We start from the raw sequence: 23,530 nt of genomic DNA on the forward strand, positions 1-23,530 counted from the left end.
TATTTAGAATGCATTATTTTATTTTTTACTTTATTCGTATTTAATTTTTATAATTTTTAACAAATTCAATAATATAATGGAAATTTTTTTAAGTTTTGAATTTCTAAACACGACGTTAACCCCTTTTTTCAGTAGTTATTAGGAACCCTCTTACATACGCCAGTGTTTTGTTTGTCATTCAATTTATTGTGAATAAGTTCGTGCAAAGAAGAAGACTGTCAATCAGTTTTCATTTCAGTTGATTTTAGTAAAGTGATTAATATTAGCTGATTTTTTAACAAATACTTTAGTGTGAAAATATATATTTATTAATTAATAATTCACTCATAAAAGTATTCAAAAAGGAAGGAAATAAGCTTTCGTTAATATGAATATACCGAAAAAAACTCTGGTCAAAGATGCACACATCGTGAAAATTGCTGTGGAGTTGGAGAATTATGTGCCGCAACTAATATGTTTGGATCAGCGACAACCTTTAACGGGTAAATATTCATGAAAAAATATGCAATGTTTGCATTAATTGCTAGGGCTAAACACTTAACGATTCACTGTGTGGGGTAAATAAATATACCAAACATAATAAAGCGGGCAACGCCCTTCCGCAATTATGCTAGTTTTCAATTCGAATGTAGCTCCCACAACAGGAAGCAAAGTAATGGCAGGCATACAAACTAAAAACTTTTCATTTATCATTTACATACCTTCATACAGATAGGGTTTTTATAAGTATTTTCACGTTCACTCGTATGTTGTTGTTGTTGTTGTTGTTTTAACGGAGATTCAATCCCCGTTGGGATGGTAGATATCATTTGAGTTGTCGTCGAGGTCATCTAACGGTAGGCCCAAGAAACGTGCTGTTTCGACGGGGTCGGACCAAAGGGAGGAGGGGGTTAGATGGGTAGGGTTTGTGGGGCATGCAAAGAGGTGGTCAGTGTCATGCGGAGACTCGTTGCATGCAGGACATACATCGAGTATGTCAGGGTCTATTCTGGATAAGTAGGAGTTTAACCTGCTACAGTATCCAGAACGAAGTTGCGCAAGGGTCACACGCGTTTCTCGCGGCAGCTGGAGCTCTTCGTCTGCGATGGGTGGTGGTTTAACTCGTTCACTCGTATATTAAATACTGCTTTTCAAATATATAAACAAACAGCTACTATTATATAAATTTAAGATTTTTTTTTGTAAATTACAATTAAATAATAGCAAAATATGTTTTGCTATTCTTTATGTTTTTATAAAATATTACTAACACTACCACATATACAAGTTACTATATTTAATTGTTTATTTTTTTTAGGTAAAATTCAAGAGATCTGCAGTTATTGGGATATTGCTGATCCACAAAATTATGCACTGGAATTCTGTGATGCGAATAATCAAAAATATGTCACAGAGAAAAATCGTAATGAAATCAAAAACGGTTCAGTATTACATTTGTCATATTCTCCATCGAAAACTGCGAATGATACACTTGAGTCATTACGTTCAGGTTCCATTGTGGAGAAGACGAAATGTTTAAAGCAACTTGCTACACTTAGCAAGGATCATACTTTCGCTATGGAGTTCATCAAAGAACAAGGTCTGACTATTATCATTAATATGATAGAGGATCCTTCACAGAAAGATGACGACATACTAAAATACAGTTTACAAAGCTTCGTCGAGCTAATGGAGCACGATACAATATCTTGGGAAATATTACAAAGCACATTCGTACAACGAAACATTTATATTGTTTGTAATTTTCAACATTTTCCCAAAGAATGTACCCAAAGTGCACTCTCCAACTTGGAGAATATTGTGCAAAATAGCAGCAAATATGTGCTAGTCGAAAAAGATGTCACACTACAAGATTTACTACGTCTACTGCAAGATGCCAATTCGGCAACAACACAACAGAATGCTATTGCGTTAATCAATGCTCTATTCATGAAGGCGGACGAAGCACGCAAACGGCAAATTGCGCATACCATTAGTGCAAAGCCTTATCGTTTGGCGTTGTTAGGCAATGCTTCGGGACGGCAAATAGAGATGACTCATCAATTGTATGTTTTGCAAACACTCACTCTGGGCTTGTTAGAGCAGCGAATGCGCATGAAAATGAACGCACAGGATCAGGATGCGCACGATAAAATCAAAGAACTACGACGCATTGCATTCGATGATTATTCTGGTCAAATGGGTATGGGTGAAGAGCATTTGCGACGCGGTGGTGGCGGATCAGGTGGTGGCAATGTAAATTTTTCGCAGTTTTATAAGAAATTGGGTTTCAAATGCGACATAAATCCAGCACAGGATTTTATTGAAACCCCTCCAGGTAAGTGTAGAGAATATTCACATACCATACACATGTTTCTAAAATATGTATACTCATTCGGACACATTTAGGTATTTTGGCATTAGATTGTATGGTATACTTTGCACGAACTTATACACAACAGTACACAAAAATTGTACACGAAAACTCATGTCGTGCTGACGAACATGAATGTCCCTTCGGTCGCACTTCCATTGAATTGGTAAAGGTGCTTTGCGATATACTACGTATTGGTGAACCGCCAGCAGAGCAATCGGCAGATTTTCAACCAATGTTCTTTACGCATGATCATCCATTCGAAGAATTCTTTTGTATTTGTATTATAACGTTAAATCGTACGTGGAAGGATATGCGCGCCACAGCGGAAGATTTTCAAAAGGTATTCAGTGTAGTGCGTGAACAAATCATACGCACACTCAAGGAACGCCCGGAAAATCTAGAAGAGTTTCGTGCCAAAATTGCTCTACTAACTTATCAAACGATTACTAATTTACGTCAACAAGAACGCATCTCAAAAGAGGAATGCGATTCCACAGCATCAGCTATAGTCAAGTTGAAAGAAAAGATCTCACCACACATACTCGATTTAATTAAACAGCAGCGTCTATCTTATTTGGTAGAAGGTGATGTAAATTGATATTTAATTGATATTATATAAATACTGAAAAATTTCTTTAATTTTTTTCTTTTAGGCACCCGTTTTTCCAAATACTCCCGCGGCACACGTTCCAAAGATAAATTTTGGTATGCTCGCCTCTCACCCAATCATAAGGTTATACATTATGGTGATTGTGATGAGAAAACCGTGCCAACTCTCGAAGAACTTACTAACAAAGTGACCGTTAACGATATAAAACAATTGCTCGAGGGCAAAGAATGTCCACATATGAAAGAAATGCGTACACGTAAAAATGCTGGTAATCTGGCTTTCTCTATTACGCTCGATTGCATGGAGAATACCACATTGGATTTTGTAGCACCAGATGAGACTACATTTCATTATTGGACAGATGGTATAAACGCTTTGCTGGGTCAGGAAATGACAAGTAAACAAAAGAAGGAAGATTTCGACACGTTATTGTCAATGGAAATCAAATTACGTTTACTGGATACCGAAGGTGTGGACATTAGCAAAGATCCACCACCAATACCTGAAGATCCAGAAAACTATGATTTTTGTTTCGAGAGTTAGGAAGGTGTTTTGCGTGCCTTGCATTATTCTATAATTATGTATTGATGTTGTGATGATAACTCAAATAAGAAATTCCGAGGATCTTTATTCGAAAAACATGCCAAAGTAAAGTAAGTCTAAATTTAATACAATATTAACACTATGTATTGTTTTCTATGTTTGTATGTCGTCTGTAGGTCCCTTAGTAGCGGGACTTGTATAATATTTTATACCAATCTACAAGTATCTACAACGAAAAACAAGACATTTGAACAAAGTATCAAATTATTACATAAATAATAGATATTTGTATTTTTTTTAATAATATGCAATATTTTTATTCACGATTATGCCACTACAGCTTTCGTGTGAACAACAAACTACATATATTTATTTTTACATGTTTTAAGCTAGACATAGTATGCGTTTTTTTTTTTTGAATACAACATACATATTATGAATTTAAACTCTTAAACTGTGTTGTTGTGCGAAACTTTTTTTGTACTGCTATGGGGAATTGTTGGGTGCTACGCGAGTTCTTATAAGTATTTTTTGTATTACATTCATTATTTTCCAGCAGTTTACATTGCTGGCAACATCTATAATTTATAAGAAAATTGCGTAATTAGTTTTTCTCAATAATGTAGTTGATAAGGCCGATACGATATACTGCGTATATAGGAATTCAAAGCTTATTTTTAACTCTATACGCAATGAACGTAAATTAATTTACACAATTTTCTTCAAAACATATAAATACTACCCAGATAAATCTGGAACGTTTCGGTCAGGACCAGAATCTTTGAAAAACCGCATTTGAAAGAAAGTTGCTAAACATTTTTTTCATTTCAATAAGCACATTTCGGTTTAATGTACAAATTAGTTTTTTAGGCGTTTTAAACAATGTATTTGTACCATCCTGGAGTTAATATTTGTACAAGTATTATTAGTTTGCCTATCGGTCATCTTACCACATACAAGGCGGAATTTTCTTTAAACTTGTTTCTAAGTTTAAGCGTGACAATATGTGGAATATAAATCGTCACACCTTTCACAGTCATTCTTAATTTTTTCTTCGTAATAATGCTTTGTAGACTTAAGCCGCGTGGTGAATTTATATTTAAGCAATTAGCTATCTTTCATTCAATGTGCTTTTCCCCAAGAGGTGGTTTTATAACCCCGCTCATTTGAATTAAGCTATTTATTATCCATGTGCTGGTATTTTACGGCGCCGCGCGTTAGCGCGTACCTAAGTTTTCAATCAAATATTATCCTCCATGAGTAGATCATTTTCATCAATCCGATCAGGTAGACAAACAAAGAATTCCAATAAATTCAGTATAGGACCACGTGAGAATGGATTCTGATAACGGCCACGCTTGTCACGTAAATATGGATAACGTTTATAATTGAACATCTCATTCGTGGTGAGATTCATGCAGGCATGTAATATCTGTGAAGAAAGTATGGTTATAAAATAAAAGTATCTCACATGTTTATCTAAATTATTATGACTTACCGAAGTACAAGTCAATATCCAACCGAGTCCGCAAAAGACCACCGCCTCCAGCAAACCCAGGACATAGAGCAATGTAAAGCCCTCAATCATTACACAGTAGCAAGCAAAGTAAATGGTAAACGAGCAATTCACCGCCACTGAGAGTACGAACAAGAAGAACCACATACGATTTCGCAAGCCCACACAATTATAGATGAACGGACAATGATGATCAAAATACGAAACACAACGGTTGCAGACGCGACAATGTTTAGCACGTAACGGTCGTAAGCAACGGCAGCTATGGCACAAACGCGTCAATATTACATTACGTTTTTTCAACTTATCAAAATACGGTATTTGTTTGATGGCGCGATAGTAAGCGTCCGAGCTGAGTGGTATGTAGCCAGGGTCTCGGCGATTTGCAATGACCCAACTGATCCACATGACAGCATTCCAATAGATGAAACAATAATGGGAGCGGCGAAGTATGTTCCAGGTAATTGGTATAGCCTTGAAAGAGTATATGAAAAACATGAATTAAATAAATATAAATAATTGTCTTTAGAAGTGTATTTATGTACTACAAATGCAAAATTATATCATAAAGAACCAGCAAGGCATAGGTCCGACTTCCTATTTGTTTGTGACATTATCATCTTCTACGCTTTTTTTTATGATATTATTATTTGACTAATCAATTTGTTTATCCCTAAATATAATGCCTTTTAATTTGTAGTATCTTTAGCCGCTGGTACATATCTTACCCTTATCATATACATAGGATATCCCCATAATAGTACTGAGAATAAAAAAAGTAGCAATGGTCCCTTTGAATCGCCAGCGCCACCAAATAACCAACCCCAAATTTCTGAAATCGACGGAATCCAACGTGATTTTTTCTTAACTTCATTGTACAGCAAGCGCACAATGTCCTGATGTTGATGTGCCTGCGCCAACATTATCGGTGTTTTACCATTTTTGTCACGCGGTTCTAAATCCATATTGGATTTTTCACACAATAAGCGTACACAGGTCATATTGCCCGAAAGGCAAGCCAAATGTAATGGTGTCGAACCGAAATTATCAGTTTTCTGCAGTTCAACACCAGAGTACATTAGCAAACGCATTAGATCGGCATGACCTTTATAGGCTGCCCAATGCAGAGCGGTGTCACCATTTATATCCGTTAAATGATTTAACGCACCCATGCCGAGTAAGTAAGCAGCAGTGGCTGTCTTGCCATACATACAGGCGCTCATTAGCGGTGTAAGACCTTTAAAATCAGCCGCATTTACAGCAACACCGGCCTGCAACAACACTTGAACAACAGCCGCATGACCTTTGCGACACGCCCAGTGTATTGGTCGCGGGCCCTGTGTACCCAGACAGGGTAAATCAACTGGTGCATTTCGTTCGATTAAATAACGCATCATTTCCACATTGCCATTCAGCGCAACCCAATGGCCTGGCGTATAACCATGTCGATCGCGTGCCGACAAACATTCTATTCCGAATTTTTCCACCAAATTTTCCACATCACATACTTCGCCATTTTTTATCACATCAAATATATCATCCAAATGTGCCATAGCACCGTCAAGACCCTCGAATAACAGTATATTGCTATCATCGTGATCGTCGATGGTGCCATCTCCTCCAGCCGTGTGTCTAACTCTGCCGCCAACATTGTTCACACCTACGCCGCTATGTACCCCACGACGTAACGACGGTGGTGAGTGCGGACGTTCTTCCGTGTTGGCGGCGCTATCTTCTTCAGCGACCATGTTACATGATGTCAGGGGCAACGCCCACACACTGCGGGCGGCCCCCGGACTAGGGTGCACTTTACTGTGCTGCGTTCTGATGATGTCGCCGCTGGCCACGTTATAAAAATCCGTTCTCTCCACAATCACAGTGCCCGAAGCCGAAGGCGATTGATGGAGCGGATTCTCAAGTAGATGGGAAATCTTGTTTGCTTTACACTGTTCACTTCGTTTTATGAAACTTAAAACTCCGAAATAATTAAATTTTACGAATTCTTTCGCTTTTTAGTTTATTAAAGTTAGCCTTTGGGATTAAAGTACTGGTTATAAATAAAAATTTTAAAATAGTAAAGGAATTTGCTAGAACGTTTTCACCGAGAAACTTGTGAGGATATAATGTAAAGTTGAGCAAAATAGAAATCAATAACTAACTGAACAACTTTTGGGTTGTAATAGTCCTTGACAGTTGGTGGACGTATTAGAGAGTAGAGCAATAAAAACATGTGAATATGGTGAGCAAATTAAACGTTGTTTTGCATGCTGAAAGAGACTGAAAGCAACAAATAACTCTCTTCTCCAGAGTTTGCAATGATGCACATGTTATTCGCTTTATGTGATGACAAAGCTGAAAGTTGTCCTATAGTTAGTTTTAATAAACGGGATTTTCGCCATTTTATTGATACCGGATATGCCTATAAAACAAACGGTAAAATATTGTATCATAGGCACCACTTTCTATTTTGTTTACTTTCGTTGTAAATCTGTTGCAGCCTAAAAGTATGCTATGTTTGTGTCCACATATTTATATCCGAAACAAAACATAAATACAGTTTAAATTAACATATATAAACGAATGTTTGTAATAATAACTATCAAAACAAAAACATAACTTGAATCAAAACTTTACAATAAGCATAACATATAATGCATATTAATTTTATGATTTATTTTGACATGTACATCGTTTGATAGATATGGCATCACTTTTCGCACAGTTTACTTTTGACAGTTTTCGTTGCAACGGGATTTCGTGAAACGTGGTGCAGAAACTTAATTTTTGGATAATAAATTCGAGGCATGTTTATTTATAATTAATTTGTGATAAATTTAGCTTTTGTAGCTTAGTGAAGTGCTTGAGTTATGTATAATATTGTACAAGTGGCAGGTGCGCCAAGATATAATCTAATAACACCCGGTATCAAACACCTATACGCTCATTGCCACATTGCCGTAGTTACCAAATCGCAATCATATTTTGTTGGTATTAATAGTAAAATAGAACATGAACAGACCAATTCCAAAGAACTGCTACGAAAGCGACTAGGGCATATATTTGATGCAAAAAGCAACAAAACTAACATCCTTCAAAGAAGCGGTCCACCACAAGAGACTTTCTGTCGGCGCTACGCAACATTGGTCGGTGTCTAAAAAAATAGTTAAATATATCCACCTAACCTATATATACTATACTTAGAACTTTTATGATAAAACAAATAGAAAATAGTATATGTATATTTTTTGTTGTTTTGCCAGCACCAAATTCAAAAGCCAATAACATTAATATGTATTTCAAGCTAATAGCCGCGTGGTGCATGCGCATGATTCATACAAACATTGTTAGTAATACTTCATAACAAAAACATATTAGACATCAAAATGTTGCGGCGTAGAGTGTTAAAAAGAGAAGAGAATTGAAACTATTTTCACTACAATTTCGTCTGACGTTGTACACTACAAACTCATCAAGCTCGCAGAAGATTGCATCAGTCAATGTTCATATGAAAAAACATATCAAAAAGCCAAGTTGGCAGTAAAAGAAATTGGTTGAAGTGGCAAAGATGTCTTTGACAAACAGTTAGAAATATTGAGTAATTAATTTTCATTGTAGGAGAAACCAGAGACAATATTTTACTGTTTTTCAGTACTTGTGCGTTTATACATAAGTAAGGCCATAAATATGTTAATTACGTTAAAAGCTTGTGTTTTCAATGTAATATTTTACTTTTGAAGAGAACCTTAATGCGTTCGCATACCTTCTCAGTTAGATAAATATATAGTACATATATATGTATGTTTTATAAATCAAGTAGAGTTAACGATTTGTTTAACTTTTCTAGGTTTCAAAAATGAAGAAAGAGAAACAAAAGAACGCACCTGCTGCAACCGGCAAAAAAGGTGAGCAAAATTACATATGTATATCAATTCAACTGAATGATTCATATTTTTACTTGCACATTCAAGTATACATATATCAATGTTCATTTGCAGCAAAAGTGCAATTGATTTTTCTCACTGTCTATGTACATGTTTTTATTATTAACACTCCTTATTGCAAAAAATTAAAATTTCAGAATTGAATCCTTGGCCAAGGTATATTGAAGAGCGTAATGCGCTCTGGGAAAAATTGAAGGTCGAGCGTGAGGCTGAGTTGGCTGCCAAAACCCGTACACCTATTAAGGTAACATTGCCGGATGGCAAGCAAGTTGATGCTACTTCATGGGAGACCACACCTTACGATGTTGCGAAGGGCATTAGCCAAGGTCTAGCTGATAATACCGTTGTGGCGAAAGTGAATGGCGCAGTTTGGGATTTGGATCGTGTACTTGAGCAAGATTGCAATTTGCAACTGCTTAAATTTGATGATCCAGAGGCACAAGCTGTTTTTTGGCATAGTTCAGCGCACATCATGGGTGAAGCTATGGAACGCTTATACGGTGGGCATTTATGCTATGGACCACCAATTGATAATGGTTTTTATTATGATATGCAGTTGGATGGAGACGGTGTAAGTGTATTTCATATATATGTACGCATAAAACACATGATTATATATGTTTTATTCCAGATTTCTACCAATGATTATGCAAGTATGGAAGGTCTTGTAAAGCAGATTGTTAAGGAAAAACAACCATTCGAACGTTTGGAATTGAAAAAGGCCGATTTATTGGAAATGTTTAAGTACAATCAATTCAAAGTGCGCATTTTAAACGAGAAAGTCAATACGGAGACAACCACTGTGTACAAGTGTGGTTCTCTTATTGATCTTTGCCGAGGTCCTCATGTCCGTCATACTGGCAAAATAAAAGCTCTGAAAATTACGAAAAACTCCTCTACCTATTGGGAAGGCAAAGCTGACGCTGAGACACTGCAAAGAGTTTATGGCATTTCATTCCCTGATCCAAAACAATTGAAGGAATGGGAAAAGATACAAGAAGAAGCAGCTAAACGTGATCACCGTAAAATTGGTCGAGAACAGGAGTTGTTTTTCTTCCACGAATTATCACCAGGCTCGTGTTTCTTCCAACCGCGTGGTGCTCACATTTATAACACATTGATGAATTTCATAAAATCGGAGTATAGAAAACGTGGTTTCCAAGAAGTCATTACGCCAAATGTATATAACTCAAAACTGTGGATGACATCGGGCCATTGGCAACACTATGCTGAAAATATGTTCTCATTCGAAGTGGAGAAAGAGAAGTTTGCACTCAAACCTATGAACTGTCCAGGACATTGGTAAATGAAATTTGTTTATAATAAGTATTAAAATCGATACTCAATGAAAATCTCTCATTCCAGCCTAGTGTTCGACACCCGCAATCGATCGTGGCGAGAACTACCTCTACGTATGGCTGATTTCGGAGTATTGCATCGAAATGAACTCTCTGGTGCACTTACTGGACTTACACGTGTACGGCGTTTCCAACAAGATGATGCGCATATTTTTTGCGCACCTGAACAGATAAAGAACGAAATGAAGGGATGTTTGGATTTCTTACGACACGTATACACTATATTTGGATTCTCATTCAATCTCGTTCTATCGACACGTCCTGAAAAATATCTTGGCGAGTTGGAGCAATGGAATACTGCTGAGAAGGCACTCGCCGAGTCTTTGGATGAATTCGGTCTACCTTGGAAAGAGAACCCCGGTGATGGCGCTTTCTATGGACCAAAAATTGATATTACCATTATGGATGCACTGAAGCGGGCTCATCAATGTGCTACAATACAATTGGATTTTCAGTTGCCACAGCGTTTTAATTTAAATTACATCGCCGATGATGGCGAAAAGAAACGACCGGTCATAATACATCGTGCTATTCTCGGTTCAGTGGAGCGAATGATTGCCATTCTTACAGAAAATTATGCCGGCAAATGGCCATTCTGGTTGTCGCCACGTCAAGTGATGGTTGTGCCCGTCGGTCCGCAATACGATGAGTACGCGCAGTCTGTACGTGACCAATTGCATTCAGCAGGATTTATGGCAGAAGCTGATACGGACGCTGGTGATACCTTGAATAAGAAGATACGTAATGCTCAGTTGGCGCAATTCAATTTCATACTGGTGGTGGGTGAGAAGGAACGTTCCTCTGACACGGTGAATGTGCGCACACGCGACAACAAGGTGCATGGAGAAGTCTCAATCACCGATCTGATAACCAAGCTGACCAAGATACGTGACGAATTCATAACAAATGAAGATAGCTTCTAAAGTTTATGAGTCGCAAAAGCATCAATAATTTATTTCCTGCTATTCGTATTATCTATGCAAATTATAATTAGAAGCTTTGAAAATGTTTGCAAATTCAAATAACTATTCGCATAAAACCTCGAACGCATAATAATTCGAGTAATATTTGTGAAATCTACATTATCCAATAAAATGTACTTTAAATGGGTCAGTAAATTTAATTGGTGGTTTAAATTCAATTAGCAATCAGTAAACAGATTCACTCATTCTGCTCATTCACTCAATACTGACGTCGGCAGCGACGCCGGCGTCGTCGTCGTGTGCGCGCTGAAATTCATTTTAAAAATCCTCGATTTGCACCAGGCGCCCAGAAATGTGCAGTAGGTGGATGATAAAACTCGTTGCAACATGTTGCATGAGAACATTCGAACATGTTGGGTTCGAGGTTGCTTCGATCATGTTGGTTTCGGGGCTGCGTCGAACATGTTGCAGTCGCTCGGTGCGGCGCTGAAATTCGTTTTACGAATCGCCGAATTGCACCAGGCACCCAAAATCGTGCAGTAGGTGGATGCGAAAAATTTATGCTGCAACTGGTAATCGCCGAGTTGCCATATATTCTCCGACAACGAATATACACAGAAAGAAAAGAATTAACAGAACCAACGTATATTTAAAGATGAAATAGAAAAACATGAACGCAAATAGGCGTTTTTATGAAACGAATTCCCATTGCATTTAAAAATAGCTAAATAAATAAAAGCTTTAATGAAATAATCATATGTTCATGCACTTAGTGCAATAAAATGAAATTATAAATATATAATCCTTTGGGTACATTTTAAGCAATAAGCGCGTATCGTGTTTGCATGAGTCTGCACATATTTTTCACAAATTTCGCCAATAAGTTCCTGTCGATTGTTGTCTTTTCCTTGTGAAGTACTTTTGTCAGTATCAAATAATGCGCATGAGTCTGTACATATTTTCCACATATTTCGCCAATAAGCTTTTGTCGATTGCTGTCCTTTCCATGTGAAGTACTTTTGTCAGTATCAAACAATGCGCAGTCATCTAAAAATTATGTACCATATATAATTACAATCAAATTCATAAAGCATTATAATCAAATATATTTACATGAATTATCAAATACCATAAATGTTGCTCCTAGTTATTTATAATTGTAGTTATAAAATTGTATAATAGGAAAGACTCGCAGCCACGCGTATTTGCTCAGCTCAACCGGTAAATGTCAAATAACGCTAGCTGCACAAGGACGACGCGAAGGTAACAAAAATTTCGTTTTCTTACAACATGTTCGTTGTATGAGGTTGCCATACAGTAGATTTAGCTTACTTTTAAATATTAATAATTACTTCCTACATTATATTTAACCTTAAGAACGTAACACACTTAAGAAACTGTCATTACTGGTGCTGTAAAAAGTTTGTGTCAACGAATTCACGTATGTATAAAGGTTCTTTTTTAATCTGGTGGAATGTAAGCAATTTACGTAGGGTCTGAGTGTTATTTTTGTACTTTTTTTTTTTTTGTTTCTACTTTCCTACTTACATGGAAAATGTACGAAACAACAAAACTAGATAATGGATTATGTATTTCAAAAAACTTTATTGCAAATATGTTATTCCTTTAAAAATATTTTCACGTAGCAAGTGCAATTTCCACTGATCATTCAAATGCTTTAACTTAATGTGTAATTTGCTTAAAATGTTTCATTTAATTTTCATATACTTGTGGTAGTTATTTGCTTTTTACTACAAAGATCGCAATCTCATAATTTAATTAATGCTATTGTTAAGCTGCATTAGAATTTTAATTTTGGCGGCCATTAATTCGAAGCTAGTCAAATTTTATAATGTGCTTTTTGCATGTCATTGATAATAAGATGACCCAAATTGTTGTAATATTATTAAATCATTTCGTTTTTATTTTTTCATTTGGTTTTAATTTTTTAGTTGTGTTAGGCTGAATATGTGTATTTAAAAGTAATGTGACGCTCGGTTTTGCAATTAACTATATAATTCGTTATTTTTCAGCGAGACATTGCTTTAATCTTCATATGCTTGAACACACAGTGGTAGCCGGTGAGCAAACCTACGTATAGATGCATTTTTTACAGTCTAAATATTTTTAGGCAGAACTTATAATAAAACTGGAGGAAGTAAAAATATGAATAGCAACAACAGGTACTGATAAATAAATGTTTGGTATTTTTTTAACTTCCTCATGTCTTTGAAAAAAATTGACTGAATAATTACTAAAAACTCAATATAACATATATTTTTTACAAGTGTGAGGAACCAAAACTATGAATCCGAGTTTGACAAAAACCAACGCAACAAGCATTTTTTATAAATATTTCAGCGACTCAACTTAAAATTTATTTTATGAGCGGTTAGGTTTATAAAATTGTGTAAATTGTGGTTCTACCATCTTTGAAGCTCAATCAGCAAATTTAAAATTGTTCAATTATTTTAAGTAGATAACTCAATTGAGTATTAAAAGACAATAATAGTTACATACAATACAAATTAGATAGTAACACAATAAAATAAACAGGAATGTGTTAAGCAATTTTAAAAGTTATGTTTATAAAATTGTATTGTATATAAGTGCCTCCAAGTGAAAAATCTATGTATCGATTGTAAAAAATTAGCGGACTATACCAATATGTATTTATCTACATATATAGCTAATGTAATCTGTGTAAACAATACCGAATAAAAAAAAACAAATTACCTATTTTTCAACACAATAAAGTTCATATGTATGCTTCGTCTTTTGTATACACTAACTTGTCAAATTCAGCAGTTTCTTATTATTAAGTAAATATTATTTGCGTACCATTTGTGCACATTATTTCCCTTTTTCATTTATCTCTTTATGGTTAGTTTACCCAAGCCAAGTTCAAATTATATATGACTAAAAACATATACATAAGTATAGTTACAGACATCAGGATTGAAAGATTATGCATAATTTTAGGTAGGCAGATATTAAAACAAAGACTTTTAAAGTTTACAAATTGTGTGTTTACCATAAAACGAGGTCTGTGCAACGAAATATAAAAGTTAAATAATTTTCTTAAAAATACACACTCGGCAAAATTGTATCTCTGGAAGTTGCAAATGCATTTCAAGTAGGTGTACGTGAGCGCTATGGCTCTTGAATTTCTAGCAATTTTATATGCTTCATAAGTGTAAGGTGCATTTGCATATTATGCTTTTAAGTAGGCTGGCATTTTTATGATCATTTCACAATATCTTAAGCTACATAAATATGTATGTATTTATGAAATTTTATGATTCACAATTATTCAAATGCTTAGTTGTATTAATGGTGCTTTTACTCTGTAAGCAAAAAACTATCAGCTAATCCCACCAACTACCAATCGTTCTCGGCTGAAAAATGCTTGACAATTTCAGCATCTAATTCAGCATTTGTTCTTCAGACCGTTTCAGTACTAGTTGTAATATAATGATATCATATTTAATCATATATATTAAATGCTTTTATGCGCCTACTATCCATCATAAAGATCAATTGATTATTCAGTTAATCGATTTTAGTTTTATTTACGTTATAAATAAACTTAAACATAAAATTGTGTATCTCTTCTTAAGCCTTTTTATACTTTTCTACATCGTCATCTTCATACTGTTAAATTACCATTCAGTGCTCTAGACTGCTAATTATATAATTGTTTTTAATATGTTTTTAGATCGTTCACTACATTCGTTGATTCTTCAGCAGGCACAACCACCCTCGGGATCCTTTGATTCATTTGGTGAATCTTTCAGCACAACCTCTTGCATATCTTCCGAGGGTTTATTTTCTGTCGAATCCATTCCAGGCAACGCAGCCGCTACACGTCTAAACAGCTGCTTCACATTATAACCGGCCTTCGCGCTCGTCTCGATAAACATCACATTCAGCTCTTTTGCTTTGCGTTCACCCTCTTCGGTGGACACCTGTCGTTTGTCCGATAAGTCTGTCTTGTTGCCTACTAACATGATAATGACGTCACTACCTCTTTCCGTGCGAACGTCATCAATCCATTTGGAGGTTTGGTGGAAAGAATTTGTATTTGTTATATCGTAGACAACAACGGCTACAGTAGAGTCGCGAATATATGAGGGGATAAGTGAACGAAAGCGTTCTTGGCCGGCAGTATCCCATAATTGCAGTCGCACGGTTCGATCTTCAAGGTACATAGTTTTCGAAAGAAAATCAATACCAATTGTCGCCTGATAAGTATTGTCGAAGCTATCGTACATGAAGCGTGTGATCAGCGAAGTCTTACCGACACTCTGCTCGCCAAGGAACACAAGCTTAAATTTGCGCAGGGGATTACCAAACTCGCCGGATGACATTTTTTAAATATAAGCTGTTTAAATAATTGTAATTATTTAATTAGTTTATTTTCCCTACAGCACTAAAGATATCACCTTTACAGCCCTTTCTTAAAATGTTGCTTATAGTTCACTCCTTTACTTATTCTTCTTGCACTTATCTTCGTCGACGTTGGCGTAGTTGCTTTCTTTTTTTTACTGCTGACCTCTTTGCTTTGGGTTGGGTTTTTTATTTTCAATGCACTTTTAATAAACTTTTCTCACTCAATTATTTTGGCTCTTGAAGTAACTTTTTCCTAAATATTTTAATACGTATTTCTTGTAATTGAATTACAATTTGTAGCTTTATAATTTTCACCTACACTTTTTGGATCGCTTTTTCATTAGTCACCGTCAGCAATCTTTCTATAACGTTTGATTGACACTACTTTATCGACATGTGTCGTGTTAATAAACTGTCAAATAAGAAATTATTCATTTCACTTCTCTCCCATATTCACAATAGAGTTACCATTTCACCAAAATAACTTGGTGAAAATAAAAATTGATTGTGAATGTGAATAAAAATAGGAATACAACTAAAATATCGATATTTGTATAAACATTAATAATTTTATTAAAATGGATAGAATTAGTGGACGAATGCGATTTTGCGGCACAATTCCGATTTCTTTGGCGCCGCGATTTGAAGGTACCGTTATACCGTATACAGGGTTATAGCTGCCGCAAATGCTTAGTTTATGAGATATTCGACCTTAAAGTTCAAAAATTCCCAAATTCCAACATTTCAACAAGCGATTTTACCACATTAAACACACTTTACTCACATTTTTCACTTCAAATTAATTAAATTAAACTATAAACTTTTAAATAAATCCACATTTTACACTTTTAACAGTTTTTTACCGAAGAAATCTTTATTTTAAAAATTACATTTTACACTCGTAGTGAACATCATTTGTTTGTCCAAAAGTTACGACGAAATGGAGCGCTGCCATGTGATAATAAGGAAATTCGCTGAAATTCCTCTATCCATTCATATGGATATGTTCTTTATTTAATTTAATAAACAAATAAGTAATATTATATATATTGTCACCTAATGTACAAAACAACGTATTATCAAAAATAAATGGAAAGCGCTGACATACATATATTATATAATAACCAAAATTTAACCATTTTATAACGAAAATTCAAATTTTGTTTCCATATCAGTGCAAGATAACCACTTTATAACGAAACTCAATATATATTTTTTATTTTAACGCAGAAAGAAGTACTATGCGAAAGTACTTCAGTCACATAAATCACATATTACCCATATATGTACATATGTAGAAAGTATTTTTTTTTATAGTTAATATAGAAAAAATAATCACGCGAAAAAATAAAAAAGAAAAATTATTAAAAATCCTACATATTTGCTGTTTAAGATGTGGCAAGGCTCGTTATGAGGAAATAATTGTAAACAATCTAACCTTTTCAACGATGATTTAGGTAAAATATAGCAAAATAAAAGTGAAATGTGAACTTATTTCAATGTTTAGAGTGTATATTTAAATATACAGAGTTAAAAACGTGAAAAAATTTAGTGAAACATAGAGAAATACCATAGGGGTATTCTCTTACTCTTGCAAAACCCTTGCACGGTGCAAGAATTGCATATATTTCCTCTTGGTGCACCGGCACAACAACAAACACACGCAGAAAATTATTTGCAATGGCTGTAAAACATGCCAGACCAAAACCTCTGTATATTTGCGTGCAATAGATTTTATAATTTCTATTTAAGTTATAAAAATTTGTTAGTTTTTTTTGTTAAAAATGTGTGCAGAAGGTGCGCCAATTCACAATAGCTATGCATAATAGTCAATTCACAATAAATTGACCGAATCAGCATATCACTAGATTCTGCAATGGGTGCTCTCGTGCTCTTGTATATTTCGGTATAGTTTTTTTGCAATCTGCAATCTCGCAAGAGCAAGAGAATACCCCTCATGTGTTATTAGTGCAAATTTTTGAACTTTTAATCGTGAATATTTTAAAAAATAAAAGTTAATTTTATATTATTTTTGGATATATCTTCTCTGTAGAAGCTCCCCTATCCGCACATACCCCATTTATACGGAAATTCGGTTTTTTTACCCCTCCGCCAAAGTAATCGGAATCGTGCCAATTTTACCGTTGTTTTTGCACGAAATGCAAATTTTAAATACAAGAAATATGTATATCTTACTCCACCTGACCTTTTAGTCAATAGTTATCACAATAATTATGTTGAGCATAAGCAAGAATCAGCCTCCATTTTTTTCTATATTAATATATATTCTATATAATATATGTATATGTACATCGTTATGCAAGTGTATTTGGTGCTGTTTACTTTTCAGTTTGTATGGGATTACTAATGCCGACGCCAAATTTCTGGAAGACATCTTGTCAAATAAAAAAGGACATTTAAGGATTTTATTTTGACCGAACACCTTGTTTGTTTAAATCTGATGAGGTCAATGACTCCTATGTTTACATTATGAGGTCAATGACCCTTTTGTTTACATTAAGCCAAGTCCACAACCTTTGTTTATATTTTATGGGGTAAATGACCCCTTTGTACGCATTATTAGGTCAATGACCCGTTTGTTTACATTTTGGCAAGGTCAATAACACCTTTGCTTACATTTTATTAGTTCAATGACCCTTTTATTCACATTTAGCCAAGTCCGTAACCTTTGTTTACGTTTGGGGTCAATGACCTTTTTGTTTATATTTTATTGTGTCAATGACACTTTATACATTCAGATGTTCAGATCGTACTACTCTAGTATATAAAAAGAACTTTTATTTCACAAGAATTCTTCACACAATTTGGCATGGGCCAAGGCAACGCAACAGTCATCGAACAAATTATTTGGATCGGATCACTGTAGCATATAGCCATCGTCTAAACTGACCGATCAAGTTAAGTTTTTAACGCTACTTTTCGGTAATAGCAGGTCGGATTTTAATAGTTTTTCGAGTTTTTATTACTCCTGCCATTAATTCCTTATTACTTAAAAATTTAATTAATTTATATTTTGTTTTGTATTTGTTCGTTTTCTAAATGCGATCTTTCTATGAAGATAGTTTTATTATTTTCATTCTTGATTGAAAACATAAAGGTGCATATTAAGTTTGAAACGCTTAGACATATACATGAAAACTTGTTAGCTTTGGTTGCAACGAAGCTATAACTATGTATACACCCTTCACAATACAAAATATTCATTGCAGGAACTTGATTCCGATCATTCAATTTGTACGAGAGGTCCAATATCGACGGTTTCGACAAATGAGAAACTTGTTTAGAAGAAAGAGACGTGTGCAAAACAAATCCCCTACCGACAATGTAAAAGTGAATGAAATCGAAAGGTAACCACCTACTACTCCTTATAAAACGGTACTGTTAAAAACTATTAAAAATGCGATAAATCAATAACTAAATACGACAGAGACATAAAACTTTACACCCGAGATGGTATGAGAAAACTTAATAGGAGCCGGGGAGAAAACTAGATGATGGCCGTGGCACCGCCTTGATCACATATCTTGAAATCCGCCCGACCATTCAAACCATTCTTCTTACATTCCTATATAACAGTGCGGACACGGGCGTAATCGGACTGCAACCACGCCTACTTCTCATATAAAATACCTTAAGGTATTTCCCTTGATTTGATTCTTGCAACTTGCAAGAGTATAAAATGTTCGGTTATACCCGAACTTAGCCTTTCCTTACTTGCTTAATACAACATTTATTTACCCTCTGTTATGTACCTTAAATAATAAAAAATTAATTTAATTAAAGTGTTTTACAGAATTCAAATGAATATTGGTCTCACTTTAAATGAAATGTTTGGATCTTTCCCGCAATCGCCCAATTTGTAATTAATAACTTGGATGGCGGATTTCAGATACAAAGTAATAAATAAATTAATAATTTGATTCCACTTTTTTATCTAATAATTTTTAATACGAATTGGTTTGATAAGATAGTAGCCATATTTTATATTTATAAAAAAACATAAAGACCCCTTCTAAGCGTTGCTGCGGCTAAAGTATACACTAATCATAAATTATTCAATAAAGTAAAATTGTATTTATGAGTAAAAACGAAAACTTTATTTCCGCTGTAGGAATTCACGAGGTTAAAATTTTAACATTATTTTCAAGTTTGAAATGATTGATCAAAGTTGTTAGTTGTCAAAATTTGACATAATGAAGAGGATAGATCATTTAATTTTTGTGAATAATAGTTATAATTTTTAATAATAAACATTTTCAAATTCAATTTAATCCGGTGAATCATATCGTGCATTCTAACGCGGCAAGAGGAACATTTCTTCATTAAATTTTCCAGTCAAAATGGTTGCTACAAAAATATTTCCTGTAATCTGTTTACGTAGTCGTACCGTTGCATAATTGTAGATGAATTAATTTTTAATCGAAGTTTATGTGATGTCATTTCGGGTATATCTAGATAATTTGCGTTTTCACTTTCATCAACAACAGTTGCGAATGAATTAAAATACTTACGTCTGATAGCCAGGCCACAACTGCTGTATCTGAACATTAATTTCATCAACATCTACATTTCTAGTAGCTAATGTAGCCTGAGGTTAATGAGCCAGTTATGATCCAACCAATTAATTTTTACTTTAAGGAATATAATCTCAATGAATCAATTTTTTATGGTAAACTGAAGTGTTTCAACACTTCACTATAAGAACGATTGCTTAAACATTTGTTAATCTCATAGGCTTAAGAAAAGCAAAGGATGACCGGGCTGTCGGAAATCACCAGACAGTGGTAAGACAGCACGATGGAAAACTTCATATTTGCCGTTTAAATATTGCATTGGTCTGTTCGAGAATATTTGTGAACCATTATGCAATCATTTCAAATTATAATTGAAGTTTCTTATCAACATTGGAGCTATTTCGCTTTCTTATGTTAAATGTTGCGTTTTGTTTGTTCAGTAGAGACAATCAGTATAATTAAGTAGTTTAACATCATCTACAAACTCCGTCTTATCATGTGGCCAAGTAGCATTTGTACTAAGTTTCATCAATATACATATCTTCATTTTTACTCAAGTTACAGTTTGCACGGACGGAGGGACATACAGACAGTTACCAGGATTTCAACTCGTATCGTCATCCTGATCATTTATATATGTATAACTCTATTGTTATCTTAAATAGTTTTAGGTGATACAAAACTATTATACTCTGTAGCAACTGGTTGTAAGAGTATTAAAATAATAAACGATGGCTGAGGCTTCTGAGAAGACCATGTTGTAAGGAGCAAAAAAAAGAGAAGAACGTTTTCTCTTCTGGGAGAATAAAAAATGGCTATATTCAGAAATAAACACATTTTAGTTGAGTTGTATTGAAGCGATTATCGATAAGTACGTTTAGTATGATAAGATAGTAGCCTTTTCTTGTTATTCTACGAATTCGTAAAATGCAAAAGAATGAAATATTAGAATACACATACTAAAAAAGATTAATTAATGTTATTATACGTATATATACATATACATTTAAATAATATAAATAAGATATCCTATTATCGTTTAAAAAGTAGAAATACCGTTGATCAAGCTATATACGATCAGTTGCGTTTATAACTTCAAAGTATTAATAATGGCACTACGCTGTTCGGTGTTTTTGGCAATTCTACTTTGTTGTCAACACGCTCTCGGTTTTACCTCAACGGAAAATCTAGTATGCGGACGCGTTGTGGGGGGCACTGCAGCTGCGGCAGAGTCCGCGCCTTACATTGTTTCGTTTCAACAGAGTGATGTACATTATTGCGCAGGCAGCATTTTAAATGCGAACTGGGTACTAACGGCAGCCCACTGCTTGACCTCAAAATCCCAAGTGTTAAGCAGTCAACTCATCGCTGGTACCAACAATGTGAATGGTGCAGCAAGTACCACACAAAAGCGTGCAATTAGTTCCTATGTGATACATGACCTTTATACCGGGGGTATAGCACCTTATGACATTGGTCTTGTCTATACAGCAACCGCTTTTCAATGGACGGCTGCAGTTAAAGCCATAAATTTACCATCAGCTAATATTGTGCCAACTGGAAATGCGGATTTATATGGTTGGGGCTCGACTTCGACCACATCTGTACCATCTTATCCCAGTGTTTTGCAGGTGGCTAAAAATATACCAATCATCAGCGAATCCGCTTGCGTTGAAGCACTAGGATCAAAGGGTATTGATGTACATTCTACAAATATATGTACAGGGCCTCTAACCGGAGGTATTGGAATTTGTACATCTGACTCTGGAGGTCCTTTGGTGCAAACTCAAAATGGTGTAACTACTCTAATTGGGATTGTTTCATGGGGAAAGGTGCCATGTGGTCAACCCAATTCGCCATCTGTTTATGTTCAGGTGTCAGATTTCATTTCATGGATTTCGGCCAACCAAAAATAATAAGATATTGGAACGATCACAGATTTGTAAACAGTTTAATAAATTACAACCATGAAATGAATATGAATAAAAAGCGGTTTAATCTTTAGTAAACTCAGTAATGAAAAAAAAATATTTTTTGCAAGTACGCCTTGTGAAAGGTAAGCACTAAGCCTACAAAAAACGATAATTTTGGAAAAATAGCGATTTAAATCGCAACCTTTGTTTCTGTTTAGCTAGATACGTTTGACTTAGCGATGCTCCACTTCTTAACCTATATACGTTTCTTAAAGATCTGAAAAGTCCCGAGGCGACGAGTCAAATTTCCATCTACTTCGTCCAAATAGTCGATGTAGATTACAATGGAACAGGAAACGACGGCTGTAAATTTTCTAGCGGGTAGGGCAGTCGTCCCCTTCTGTGGAGCAGAAGTTCATTGTTAGACTGATCTTTGGTCTCTGGTGTGTATCAATGGATCCATGCTGCGTCGACGAAAATAACGCAAAACTCCTTGGGATTGTTTTTAAACCTGGTCAAAACATTGCTGTGAAATAATCTTGAGCTTGCTGTATGGACTGAACTGTGCTTGCGTGGCATCCAACGTGTCGACAGATTTTTCATATGCACAGTCTGCACAGAGATGCCTACTATATCAGCTATCTCAGCGGCCCATCTGTTTGAAATAGATCGACGTGCCACCACGTAGAAAGGAGTTTTTACACTGCGTGAGTTTTCTTATAAAAACAAGACGACTCACCGACCGATTTCGCTCACTTTTTCTTTTTTCTGAAATCTAAATTCTTCAAATTTCAAATTTCTCTTGCGATAGTGATGCTGTCAGTTTGAATACTCCTCTAAGCTAAAATTTTATTAAAAACCTCTTAAAATGAGTGATATGTCAGTGATATTAACTCGACCGAAGAGGCTAAATTTAATTTATTGAGTTAATGTGGAAAACGTCAACCCGAGGATCGAAATTCTTTATATTAGAGAGGTTTATACCAATTCCATTCTAATTTAGCGCTAAACCACATAATTTTAAAGAAAACTCTCACTTAGTTTCATTAAAATATCACTTTATACTCTTGCTACTTGCAAGAATCAAACCATCTCGGGTGTAAAGTGGATTTGAAAAGACCCACGAGGTGGTGAGACTTAGGAAACTATTATCCCCAAGCCCCACCTCGTCCGATCTAACTCGGAAAAGTAGTGGAGAGTGAGCGGACAACTGCCAGACCTAGTCATTGTGCACTTTCCAAGCTGTAAGGACGCGGTAAGTCCTAGCTACGAAGCAGCAGTAAACGTTCCCGAACACATCTTTACGGAGATAGAATGTGCAATCCGCTTACAAATCTCTCGGTACGGTACGTTCAGCTATGTGCCACACTCATAGAGAGAGTCTAGGGTAGTTTTCATACCGAAGACAGGTAGGAACAACTCAACCTACTCTAAAGAGTTTAG

The 23,530-nt window shown here is 35.2% G+C and overlaps 5 protein-coding genes across 10 annotated transcripts; 3 read left to right on the top strand and 2 right to left on the bottom strand.

Annotated features, from left to right (window-relative positions):
• Positions 1-218: 218 nt before the first annotated feature.
• LOC126752071 (engulfment and cell motility protein 1) lies at positions 219-3,792 on the top strand. Its single transcript, XM_050462624.1, has 5 exons — positions 219-482; positions 1,298-2,317; positions 2,389-2,940; positions 3,010-3,619; positions 3,686-3,792. The coding sequence occupies exons 1-4, from the start codon at positions 368-370 to the stop codon at positions 3,507-3,509; spliced, it is 2,187 nt and encodes a 728-aa protein (XP_050318581.1). The 5' UTR covers positions 219-367; the 3' UTR covers positions 3,510-3,619; positions 3,686-3,792.
• A 600-nt stretch (positions 3,793-4,392) lies between these two features.
• Positions 4,393-7,141, bottom strand: LOC126752073 (uncharacterized). Its single transcript, XM_050462630.1, has 3 exons — positions 5,754-7,141; positions 5,008-5,499; positions 4,393-4,941 (listed from the first exon to the last, which is right to left on the bottom strand). The coding sequence occupies exons 1-3, from the start codon at positions 6,771-6,773 to the stop codon at positions 4,750-4,752; spliced, it is 1,704 nt and encodes a 567-aa protein (XP_050318587.1). The 5' UTR covers positions 6,774-7,141; the 3' UTR covers positions 4,393-4,749.
• Positions 5,461-11,447, top strand: LOC126752067 (threonine--tRNA ligase 1, cytoplasmic). 5 transcript variants are annotated; one of them, XM_050462613.1, is made up of 5 exons: positions 5,461-5,485; positions 8,870-8,927; positions 9,104-9,537; positions 9,598-10,268; positions 10,332-11,447. In XM_050462613.1, exons 1-5 carry the CDS (start codon positions 5,477-5,479, stop codon positions 11,245-11,247), a joined length of 2,088 nt encoding a protein of 695 aa, XP_050318570.1. In that variant the 5' UTR covers positions 5,461-5,476; the 3' UTR covers positions 11,248-11,447. The 5 variants fall into 5 exon arrangements, with proteins under 5 accessions (XP_050318570.1, XP_050318571.1, XP_050318573.1 ...); XM_050462614.1 differs by lacking the exon at positions 5,461-5,485 and adding an exon at positions 7,732-7,827; XM_050462616.1 differs by lacking the exon at positions 5,461-5,485 and adding an exon at positions 7,842-7,917.
• A 429-nt stretch (positions 11,448-11,876) lies between these two features.
• LOC126752088 (ras-related protein Rab6) lies at positions 11,877-16,028 on the bottom strand. 2 transcript variants are annotated; one of them, XM_050462650.1, is made up of 3 exons: positions 15,693-16,028; positions 12,361-15,631; positions 11,877-12,294 (listed from the first exon to the last, which is right to left on the bottom strand). In XM_050462650.1, exon 2 carries the CDS (start codon positions 15,615-15,617, stop codon positions 14,991-14,993), a length of 627 nt encoding a protein of 208 aa, XP_050318607.1. In that variant the 5' UTR covers positions 15,618-15,631; positions 15,693-16,028; the 3' UTR covers positions 11,877-12,294; positions 12,361-14,990. The 2 variants fall into 2 exon arrangements, with proteins under 2 accessions (XP_050318607.1, XP_050318608.1); XM_050462651.1 differs by having other exon boundaries at positions 12,377-15,631; positions 15,693-16,025.
• Positions 16,029-21,273: 5,245 nt separating this feature from the next.
• Positions 21,274-22,183, top strand: LOC126752085 (trypsin delta-like). The gene has a single exon (XM_050462647.1). The coding sequence runs from the start codon at positions 21,284-21,286 to the stop codon at positions 22,088-22,090; it is 807 nt and encodes a 268-aa protein (XP_050318604.1). The 5' UTR covers positions 21,274-21,283; the 3' UTR covers positions 22,091-22,183.
• Positions 22,184-23,530: the final 1,347 nt, after the last annotated feature.

The sequence above is a fragment of the Bactrocera neohumeralis genome, chromosome 3, assembly GCF_024586455.1.
Source record: "Bactrocera neohumeralis isolate Rockhampton chromosome 3, APGP_CSIRO_Bneo_wtdbg2-racon-allhic-juicebox.fasta_v2, whole genome shotgun sequence".
NCBI classification, from domain to species: Eukaryota; Metazoa; Arthropoda; class Insecta; order Diptera; family Tephritidae; genus Bactrocera; species Bactrocera neohumeralis.

Bases quoted from the DNA above. Each gene is read 5' to 3' on its own strand.
- LOC126752071 (XM_050462624.1), top strand. From the start codon at position 368: ATGAATATACCGAAAAAAACTCTGGTCAAAGATGCACACATCGTGAAA. The intron at 2,318-2,388 runs GTAAGTGTAGAG...GGACACATTTAG, and splicing joins TTTTATTGAAACCCCTCCAG to GTATTTTGGCATTAGATTGT. The intron at 2,941-3,009 runs GTGATGTAAATT...TTTTTCTTTTAG, and splicing joins TCTATCTTATTTGGTAGAAG to GCACCCGTTTTTCCAAATAC.
- LOC126752067 (XM_050462613.1), top strand. The intron at 9,538-9,597 runs GTAAGTGTATTT...GTTTTATTCCAG, and splicing joins TGCAGTTGGATGGAGACGGT to ATTTCTACCAATGATTATGC. The intron at 10,269-10,331 runs GTAAATGAAATT...CTCTCATTCCAG, and splicing joins ATGAACTGTCCAGGACATTG to CCTAGTGTTCGACACCCGCA.
- LOC126752073 (XM_050462630.1), bottom strand. From the start codon at position 6,773: ATGGTCGCTGAAGAAGATAGCGCCGCCAACACGGAAGAACGTCCGCAC. The intron at 5,500-5,753 runs GTAAGATATGTA...TACTCTTTCAAG, and splicing joins ATCCTATGTATATGATAAGG to GCTATACCAATTACCTGGAA. The intron at 4,942-5,007 runs GTAAGTCATAAT...CTTTCTTCACAG, and splicing joins GGATATTGACTTGTACTTCG to ATATTACATGCCTGCATGAA.
- LOC126752088 (XM_050462650.1), bottom strand. From the start codon at position 15,617: ATGTCATCCGGCGAGTTTGGTAATCCCCTGCGCAAATTTAAGCTTGTG.
- LOC126752085 (XM_050462647.1), top strand. From the start codon at position 21,284: ATGGCACTACGCTGTTCGGTGTTTTTGGCAATTCTACTTTGTTGTCAA.